The sequence below is a fragment of the Ctenopharyngodon idella genome, chromosome 6 (genome assembly GCF_019924925.1).
Source record: "Ctenopharyngodon idella isolate HZGC_01 chromosome 6, HZGC01, whole genome shotgun sequence".
Taxonomy (NCBI): Eukaryota; Metazoa; Chordata; class Actinopteri; order Cypriniformes; family Xenocyprididae; genus Ctenopharyngodon; species Ctenopharyngodon idella.
This window is the reverse complement of record NC_067225.1, coordinates 19,280,159-19,290,941: the sequence shown is the minus strand read 5'-3', so window position 1 is coordinate 19,290,941 and position 10,783 is coordinate 19,280,159. Positions and strand designations below refer to the sequence as shown.

Below are 10,783 nucleotides of genomic sequence, written 5' to 3'. Positions count from 1 at the left end.
CAGGCTGTGTTAAAAGGCCTCTCCAACTTTTAGAAGACCATCAAACAGCAGTCTGAGGCAAAGCAGCTACGGAGGAAGGCCAGGAGCCAAGCTATCCAACCTGCCTTAGATTTCATCTGCAGATTTTGTGGCAGAGACTGCCATTCATGAATTGGACTGTGGCAGGAGATAGGAACCCAAGAGGCCGTCTGACCGACATGTAAAGCAACCAATCTCAGTTTGTTTTGTTCCACGTCATGTTTAGGGGTATAAAAATGTAAAGTCGATGTCCCTACAATAACAGACATCTTTTGACACATCCTGCACTTAATCACAATTTTAACAATCAACATTAATAATTTGCTGTACCACACCAAATGGGGTTTTTATAGATCAAATTAGTTAGCCAAATCAAATCAATTAGCAGTCTGAATATTCCCATCAACACTTTGTTATCCGTCAAGAAGCTCTGCACGGATCTTCCTCATGCCCTAGTAAATGAATACCCCAAAATATTTGTCGAATAACCTTGTTATCTGTCAGAGAAGATCTGCATGCATCTTCCTCATGCTGGAAGGAATAACTACCCCAAAATATTTGTCAGGTAACTGTGCATTTAAATAGTACCCTTGCAGACAAATCTTCCTGGAACCACCAGGGATATCAGCACAAAGGCTTATGTAGTCATTACTTAATACAATCCATCCTACCACCCCGAGAGCATTAAAAATGAATTACCTGTGATGGAGGATGAGTTTCAGTCACATGTTTCTTGAGAATATCCCGGACGAACCCCCAGATGTGTTAGATTAATTATCAGGTAGACTATCTGAAGGCTCACTTTTATCAGTCATCAGTTGGAGACAGGCGCCTCAACCCCAGTGATGTGTGGCAGCAGTGCGCGATATCTCGGGAGAATTATCAAGCAGACACAGAGCCAGTGTAATAAAATTCTTTCATATAACACACCATAACTTTATTAAGGAAGATGGGTAATATTTATACACACAAGATATGAGCAAATGTATGTGCACATCTTGAGTTCCTGTTTGCGTACAAGTGTACCAATGTGTCCAAGTGCTTGTTTTGTCTAGGTGTGCCCATGATGTGCACATAACATAATGGAAAGAAGTTACACAAGGGCAGTCTTACACAAGAACAGTTAAATTAAAGCCTAAGAAATAAGAAAACATTAACAGAGTTTTAAAATAAGATTTAGATGTTAAAATAATGTTTTTGATTTTGAGTAGAAACAAACTGAATAAATATTTCAGCAGAAATATGCACATTATTATTGCCACAGTATTATTTACACAGCTGTGTGATTATTTTGCTCTACCCACTATCGTGATTTACCGATGTCAAAGTCTCTTTCCTGATTGGCCAAGGCAATAAGACTATATCTGAAGTTAAATATTACAGAAAACGTAGGTGATCAGAGCTATTCAGATAAGAATAAACAATGACTGCTTCAGGAAACAAGAAATAAAAGCATTAATCAAATAATCAAGTATTAATTTGCTTTACTGATACACACAATGTTGTAGGTACATACCTCTATGATTAAACTAAAATGTCCTTCCTCTGATCTCATTATGGAAATGTCCAAATCAATTAATATTTAGCACCTAAAAAAAAAAAAAAAAAAGATACTTTTGACAAATATGTTTAAAATTGCAAATATGTAAATAGTGTATCATAAACTAAGAACTTTTGTATCATACTGCATCCATGCCAATAACTGTCAGTATAAAGCAATAGTGACCACCAAGAAATGAGGCATGAAAGACAACATTCACTGCATGTCTTAATAATTTCACTGTTAAAGCAGCTACTGTTATATGTAAATGAAATGCCTATATGTAGCTTGCAAAAAAGTATGCTTCTACTCAGCATACTGCTTCTGAATAGCCATCAGTGGAAAAAGACGCTTTTTGCTACAGAATGTTGTCGTCTCAACATCTACCAGAAGGGGAAAACTGAATGATGCTAAGCAGCAGTGGAATTTGTATATATATCTTAATATATTTTGGCTGCGTTCAACTCAATGATCTTGTAATACATGTTTTACACTGTCTTTTCTACACAGTGTGTATTTTATGAAAAATAATTTGTGACACTTAAATGTAATAATTAAGAGAAACAAAGTTAAATGCAATACACTCATGACACTGCTTTTTATTAGCTATCTGTGGAAATAAGGCCACAATTCAAGCAGAATTGTGACTACTTACTGCATTACATTACTGTTTAAGTTTCTGTGTAAATATACAGGACATTTTAGACTAGAACATGACGCTTTTTTCCTCATTTTGAGACCTCTAAAATATCAAACCCCAAAAACCTTACAGATGAAATAATAAATGACACAGACACAACTTTGAGCAAAAGGCAGCTGGTATTTTATAGACAAGCACTGAATCCTTAGTGAAATAATATTATATAGTTTAGGCAAGTCTCTTAGATTCTTTAAGCCATAGAATACTTACAGTCAATCCTACTTCTGGTGTTACAATCTATTTTACGGTGATATTCATCTATAAAAAGCGTGCAGACTAAAGTGGTAGTTTGCTTGGCTAAAATAAAGTGAAAGAGTATAATACTAGCCTATTCTAGTTATATACAAAGATTCAAAAGGCTAAAATAAATTACTAAAAATATCACTGAAATATTTTTAACATGATCAGGATAGTGACATGTCATTTGAAATAATGCACCCCCCAGTCAGTTTCGGAAGTTAATTACAACCTCCTGATACAAATAGCAACACAGTTTACATGTGCAAAGCTTGGGTGAAAAATTTATGACGCCAGGATTTGAGTGTATGTTTGAATCTCAAGTGTTTGTATTGGGCTTCAGGCACATACACTTTAAGGTGTCTTTCATTGCCCTCTAGTGGTTAAAAAGATACAGCACAGCGAGTGACCATAGCATGTTTATACAGAGTGTCTAGTGTTGAGAGCACATTTGTGCAAAAAGGGCAAGGTCTATTTAAACAGTTGTGGAAAAAATTTAAGTATCTTTAAAAATTATTCTTATTATTATTTCACCATATAATTCTATGGGTCGTGTAACATTGAAAGGTCACGAAAGCATAAAAGACACTAAAATAAAAGCTGACACTAAAAATGGTAACGACCACAGTGTGCTCTGTAAAATCAGGTTTGGTCAAATCATGATCTGAAAGTGCCCAGCACTTTCAGGGTCTTCATGAGTCTTGCCAAAATGCTCTCTGCTGGGTCAGACAATATATGACCAGAATGCAATTCTATTGGCAGTAAATGGACAAAGTACTGGAACCCTGTTATTTAGGGTGACGTCAAGCGAGTTGCTCTGGATTACAGCACAAATCATTTTTTAAGTCCTTAGTTAGTTGTCCTCTGGTCCATTGGGAGACTGTCCATCAGACACTTGAGCTGCTCCTCCCCCAGTTTGATCTTGTCCTCAAGCTTGCGTTGCTCAATAATAAGGGCAGATTTCATTTTCACAAAGTGCTCATAATCAGCCATGCTCTCCTCCGGCAGGTAGCTGGCCAGGATGTCGTAGACCACGCGCTCTCTCCTGTCAAGGTTCTCCTTCAGCTCTTTGGCATCCTCATGTTGACGGATCAGCAGTTTGCGTTTCTCTGTCAGAGTATGCTGCAGAAAGATGATGAACATTTCACATATTAACATTTTCACGTATATAACCCAATGTTATTAATAATTGAGCACAAAATACACATATTAGAATTAGAATGATTTCTCAAGGATCATGTGACACTGAAGACTGCAGTAATGGCTGATGGAAATTCAGCTTTACTATCACAGGAATATACTGTTTTCACTTTTCATTTCTTAGACAACCATGTAGCCATGGCCATATTCCAGGATGACAATGTCAAGATTCATCAGGATCAAACTGTGAAAGAATGGTTGGGAGGGAGCAGACCTAAAATTTATTGAAAGTCTTTGGGATGTGCTGGAGGAGACTTTACAGAGTGCCCGACTCTTGCATTGTCAATACAAAATCTTGTCCAAAAATTGATGCACCTCTTGATGGAAATAACATCACAACATTTATTTCCATCAAGAGGTGCATCAATTTTTGGTCAAGATCTTGTATTGACAATGCAACAGTCGAGCACTCTGTAAAGTCTACTCCAGCACATCCCAAAGACTTTCACTGAATTTAAAGGTCACCTATTATGCTAAATCCACTTTTACAAGGTGTTTGGATATAAATGTGTGCTGGCAGAACACAACCACCCTACAATGATAAAAATCCTGCCACTCCTTTTTTTAAAATCCCCATTAAACCAAAGCAGTCTCATTAGACAAGCCGTTTTGATTCTCTGAGTAATGTGACGTCACATTCCTTATGCCCCGCCCACGCCCACTGACTGACAGTCCTGTATTACCATAGTTTCCGCCCTCAGCGAGCTGTACATTGTCCGCCATTTTCTCCGCGCTCGAGCAGCTGTAGTGACAACAATGTCTGGTAAGTAATTGAGATGTTTTGTTGTTGGATGTAAGAGTGAACGTAAGTCTTCATTTACTGACATTTGAGCGAAGCAGTGGATTAGTTTTATTTTTGAAGGGAATGCGCCACAGATCTAATATACACATACGATTTCTGTAACATTGCCTGCTATTTATGTTCACAGACATAACTGACTGTGTTTATGTGAACTGTGTGTGTTTTTGACAGAACCTTGCAGCTCATTTGCATTTAAAGGCACATGAGCGAAAACAGCCTGTTCTTGACTGTAGTCAGAAATGGGTATTTACACCATGGATTTATAAGTAATCTGTGAGGTATTTTAAGCTGAAACTTCACAGACACATTCTGGGGACACCTGAGACTTAAATTACATCTTGTAAAATGGGCATAATAGGTGACCTTTAAGGTCTGGACTCAGAGGTGCCAATTCATGTGTGAAAATGATTCTTTATGCTCTCTGAACCATTCTTTCACAATTTGATTAGAGTTGTCAAAAGTACCGACTTCGGTACCTAGTCGGTACTGAAATTTTAAAAATGTGATGCTTTGAGCGCTGTTGAGCAGATTCGTAAACACCTCTGATTTGCCATTGTGCTGACGCGTTCATCGGATATGTCTGTGATTGGCTTCAATGATCAACACTGTAAAAACGATGTAAATAGTCATCAGTGAAGCTCTTGATCAAGCACTTACACAGATACACACGCGAGTTTTGAAAGCAGGCGTCTATTGCGGACCAGTCCTCTGATAGACGCCTGCTTTCAAACGTTCCCGCTTTCAAATTGAAACACTTCCGTGTGCTTTCAAACGCTGCCGTGCGTTGATCATTGTAGCCAATCACAGACATATCCGATGAGCGCGTCAACACAATGGCCAATCAGAGGTGTTTACGTATCCGCTCAACAGCGCTCAAAGCGTCACATTTTTAAAATTTCAGTACCGATAGGTATTGAAGTCGGTACTTTTGACAACTCTAAATTTGAGCCTGATGAATCTTGGCTTTGTCATGTGTCTTCCTACATGGTTGTTTAAGAAATAAAAAGCTACACACTCCATCAATTAGGGTTAGAAGAACTGTTGCCAATAATGATCCAATCATAGACTCAAGCATTTGCTTATTTAAACTCAAACAGTGACTTTTTGGTATATATATTCATATACATTCATAACTATTTAGAGATGTTTCTCTAAAGGCCTTTACAGTCTTGTTCACATAAAAGACACACACAAACATCTGATAAATTTCAGGTCACTTAAAGGTGTGGTAAGCCATATTTCAAAAACACTGTTTGGAAGTTAGTCAGACCGACACCAATAACAAACCTGTAGCCAATCAGCATTAGGGGGCGTATGACGGTTGAGGAGAGAGAACGAGCAAGGGAGATTTGAAAAAAAAAAAAAAAAAAAAAAACTGCAGAAAGAGAGACGCAATACAAAAGAGCTCAAAAGAATATCACTGGAATGAAGGTTTATGACTGTGCAAGCGCTTTAGGACCTGCGTTAATATTAGAAAAGCTTTCCAGCGCTGGAGAGAGCTAAGCGGGAAAACCTGAAAACAGACGCGGAGGCTGCTTCGATTCTGCTTCACATGTGAGTAACACTGGGTTTGAGTGTCATTGATTGTCTGGAGCTGCTGTTCTGTTGGCGATTAACAACAACCTCTTGTTTGCATTTACTCTTGTGTACAGTACGTTCATTTTTTGTGCTTCCTTGTCGTTCGTTCATCATTTGCGCTTTATTTTTTGTGAAGCATTATTTTGTTGTGCATCAGCTGTGATAAACAGACATCCACTCTCACATTGTGTGTGTAACAGTGGCCAGCTAGTTAGAGTTGTGCAGGTAATCCACTGCGCACTGACGACCGCTAGAGAATGTGGTGTTTAGCGTCATTGTTAGTGCACTTGCTTCGCCTGCCAGCAGCGATCAGGGTTCGAGACCGACTCAGAGCAGGGTGGTTAGGATTGGAGGGTGAGTTTTGGAGGCAGAGCAACAAAGAGAGGGGTGTGTTTGTTTGGGTTGATTTCAAATATCAACAATGTCCAACAGCATTTTTGAAATATGGCTTACCCCACCTTTAAAACATGAAACTACATATAAAGTAAGTGCAATTTATCTGGTAATCCATTTAAACCTATATAAATGGTATGGTACTAGAACAGAACTGTAGTGTATACCATGGTACTCAGTTATTACCATTTTCCAAAGTACCAATTTAAGGATCAAGATAGGAAACTGAAAAGGTTAGGGGAATAAAAAAAAAAAAAAAAAAATGTAATCTGGAAGTGATATGAGCTGGACTCAAAGCTGTGTCGCCTGTATCAGCAATAGGCCATTTTTCTGGCCTAACATTGTACTTTTATGTTAGAAAATTTTTTGTTTTCTCTTAATCTATTTTCTTATGTTTTCTGAAACTGATAAATCTGGAAGTTTTTCCTCCACAACATCAATCCTGCTTTCCCATATCCCTCATTTTTATTCTCACCCTTTCCTCCTGTGATGCATCTTCCTCTAGGCTGTTCAGGGCATTCTCTACTCTGGCCAAACGTCCAGACAGAGACAGCAGAAGGTTGACCACTTTATCAAGATCACCGACGAACATACGGAACTTGTCGAGTTCATTGGGCTTGCAGACACCCTGTACGATGGCCTCCACATCTTCCCCAAGAGCGTTGTTGTCCTGCACGTCCTCCTGTAGACTCTCCTGAGCTTCCTTCAGCACCTGCAACTTCTTGCTGAGGCTGTCAATCAACTCATGCTGCAAAAAGAGGAAAGTCATTTGATAAAAGTAATTGCTAAGAAAGCATCTGATTGTACAATACAATGTGTTTGTACACCTTCTAGTGTTGCTACCTTCTTGTTGGCAAGATCACTTTCATTGTCCTCCTCCAACTCCTCTTCTGAGTTGTGCTCCACACTCTGTTCCTGCATGTCCTTCATCATATTCAGCAGCTCTGCTTTGGGTGCAGATGTACTGTAATAGGTTGAATTAGTCACTAAAGCAGTAGCCACCACCAGGTTGTCTTCCTCTTTCCTGAGAATGAGATGATTTTTATGAGAAACACAAGCCAACTGATCCAAACGGAATTACTTGTGACAGGACAAAACAATTGTGTGTCTGGCCAAAGCATGAAGCAACATTTAAAAAAAAAAAAAAAAAAAAAAAAAAAGGTTTTGAGTTTAGAGCAGAAGCTGCAGAACTGTTTGACCAACCAATCACAGACAGGGTGTTTAAGATTCATTATTTTTGCAACTCTGTTTCCGTGACTTCATATTTACACAAAAGGCTGAAAGATTGCTAGATGAGATAGTGCCCTAGATTTGCAACAAGAAACATAAACCATGCTTATGAATCATAACTTGAATGAGAAGTAGAATTGGGCCAGCTACAATTTAAATAATCATGAAATGCCATTCTTAGTTGTTTTTTTTGTTTTTTTTAATAAGAACCACATGGGTAGGGATCAATAACAACCCTGACTTCCTGATTTTTAAAAAAATAAATAAATAAATAAACAGAACATCAGAAACATGTTCAATCTGTCTTCCTTCTTAAGGGTATTAAGGATAATTCAGGGTAAATTTCTGGAATAAATAATGAAATACAAACTGAATGTGTGCGTTAAAAGGGATAGTTCACCCAAAAATGAAAATTACTCACACTCAAGCCATCCTAGGTGTATATGACTATCTTCTTTCAGACAAATACAATCAGAGATATATTTAAAAATATCCTTAGTCCTCCAAGGTTTATAATGGTTGTGAATGGCAGCCCGAATTTCAGAAGTTAATGCTTTTTGGACGTACGTCAAATGCGTATGGCTGTTGCGCCGGAAGCTCGTTATTTTACTTTATAAAAGATATTTGTCTTACACGAACGCATCGATTTGCTTCAGAAGGCCTTTATTAACCCCCTGGAGTCGTATGGATTCATTTTTTTATGGATGGGTGCATTTTTGTTTGTCTTCAAAAATTGGGCTGCCATTCACAACCATTATAAACCTTGGAGGATTAAGAATATTTTTAAATATATCTCCGATTGTGTTCGTCTGAAAGAAGATAGTCATCTTCACCTAGGATGGCTTGAGGGTGAGTAAATCATAGAATCATTTTCATTTTTGGGTGTACTATCCCTTTAATGAGTTAAAAAAAAAATTGAATATAGTAGGTTCACAAGTAAGAAATACTGACTTCTCCACAGAGTTACGAGGGGAGAGCTGTTTAGGTGCAGCTTTTCTGCGCTGTTGGGCCTCCTCCAGTAGCTGCTCTCCCTGAGGGAAAATACCCTCCATCAGATCCATAGTTGTCTTCATCTTACTCTGGTCTAAAATGTCCACTAGGGACTTGTCCTTGTCCATTATGTCTCTAGCCAGCTCCTTTCTTTTTTCGTCATCCTCTAACTGCAAGGGATGTGAAGACAATCCGTTGCTGCTTTGATCTAATGAAGGGCTTGTCTGCAGGCCATGTAACTCATTGAATATTGGGTTCACATTGGTTTGTGGCCCCTGGTCTTTCAGAGGGCCCATATCTGTGTCTCTTGGTTCAGGCCCCTGGTCCTTTTGCCTGGTGTAGGTACAAAACAGAGAGTATGACTGATCCGGGTTTCCCAAGCTCTGAAGATGAGTTACTCCAGGTTCTTGCGAGCTGACAGGGGTCTCACTGGGCAGGTCGAGATATTGTCGACCTTCTTTTTCAGTGTTACGTTCTGAGTGGACAATCTTAATGGGCACTTTCTTCACTGATGTGTTCTCATCTTTAACTCTGTCCATCCTGGTAAACAACGATGAAAATAGAAATGTGTTATTCTGGTGAACACAAGAAATGCAACATAAAGTAACTAGGCAAAAGCACAAGCACAACAAGGGCAGTAAAAACTATTTTCATGGGTCAAATCTTTGTGAAAACACATGAAATTCTTTTACTTCAAGCTAGAAGGCTTTGCACACAGGAAAACAAGGAGGAAACTATCTTTGTCAGTTCCTGTGACCAAATCCATATATATATAGTTAAGAATCATACGTCACTGAAACCATCTTCTCCAGTCTTATAAAGAGGCTTCTAATGATACAAACAGTAAGACTACTAAAGTTCCCATCAAAACAGCAAAAATAAAGCCCCAGGAATTATATTTCTCAACAGTCTTCAGTTGAGGCTGGGTGGTATTCTTCTTATGAATGATCTGAAGAACTGCAGTACACATGGACAATCTGCAGTAGGAGCACATATGAATAAGCCCCTTGTATGTGCATGAATACAATAAAGAGACAGTCAGAGAAGCACTGTCATTAAATTACTGGGCTGTAGGGAGAGTTTCCAGTGATGGTTTTAAGATTGCAGCTGAGAGAAGCCCAGCTGTGGTTTGCCAGTGGAAATCTCCCCGAATTCCAACACAGACCTAAAAGATTTCCTGAACGGCAGAATTTAACTCTAAATACAAAAAGTCTTACCTTCCAGGAGCTTCATCCTGTATGGAGACAGAGACGGGGGGCTTGTCAGTCAGCCTCTGGGGAGCAAACTGGGGCGAGGGCGAACGCTGCCCATCCATGGTGGGCTGGGTAGGGCCAGCGGTTTGTTGGGTGGGCAGGACAGCGGGAGGGGGAGGAGGTGGAAAGGGAGGAGGCACAAGCTCTTGTTGTAGCTCCTCCTCCCTGATTGGCCCTTTGCTTTGCTCCAACCCCTTCCAGGGAATGGGGGCTGAAACTGAGGCGGAGCTTTGATTGTTGACAGGAGAGAGTGAGGCCAAAACTCCTCCTTGTGATCCAGGCTGGACCTCCTGAAAACTGCTAAGAGGAGGAGGTGTGCCCTCAGGGCATTTGTACTTCTCCAGATGGGGCAAGAGAACAGAGCTCTTGTTTTTGGAGAGGGCTGATGGTTCACTCTGAGTGCTATGGTCAGAGAAATGCAGTGCAGGTTTATGATGACTGGACAAAGGATCTAAAGTCTTTTTCTCCAGGTCTTCAGTCAAAGCTAAGGGAGGTGCTTCTAGTTTCTCTTTGCATACGAGTTCACTGTATCCTTTTTCATTTAACCTAAAAAAACAAATGAGAAATGCTTTGAAGTAAAATTCTCAATCCACCAAATACACACAACCAAAGAAGTTTTATCAAAGGCCCAGACTCTGAATGTATTTGTCGTTTTGGTGCACAAAGCCTCACTGTGTTCAGCGTAAATCGATAGGCAGGCAGACATTTCTCCCACATTTCACCATTTCTCCGTGGTAACTCCCAGGCTGGCTGTCATACCCAGCATATTTCTGTTCCCACAAGCCTGTCATGCTGTGGAGAAAGAATGATCTTTCCCCTGCAGCAATTGGCAAAGAGAACGC

At 39.5% G+C, this 10,783-nt stretch overlaps 1 protein-coding gene across 9 annotated transcripts in view; it reads right to left on the bottom strand.

Moving 5' to 3' along the window:
* Positions 1 to 2,127: 2,127 nt before the first annotated feature.
* shroom2a (shroom family member 2a) overlaps positions 2,128 to 10,783 on the bottom strand; it is a 48,831-nt gene continuing 40,175 nt past the window's right edge. For all 9 annotated transcript variants that reach the window (XM_051897149.1, XM_051897150.1, XM_051897151.1 and 6 more), the window contains 5 exons: positions 9,906 to 10,487; positions 8,650 to 9,228; positions 7,312 to 7,492; positions 6,944 to 7,216; positions 2,128 to 3,617 (listed from right to left, as the gene is read on the bottom strand). In XM_051897149.1, coding sequence (XP_051753109.1) covers positions 3,345 to 3,617; positions 6,944 to 7,216; positions 7,312 to 7,492; positions 8,650 to 9,228; positions 9,906 to 10,487 — 1,888 coding nt within the window. In that variant the 3' untranslated portion in view covers positions 2,128 to 3,344. The remainder of the gene's footprint in view (positions 3,618 to 6,943; positions 7,217 to 7,311; positions 7,493 to 8,649; positions 9,229 to 9,905; positions 10,488 to 10,783) is intronic.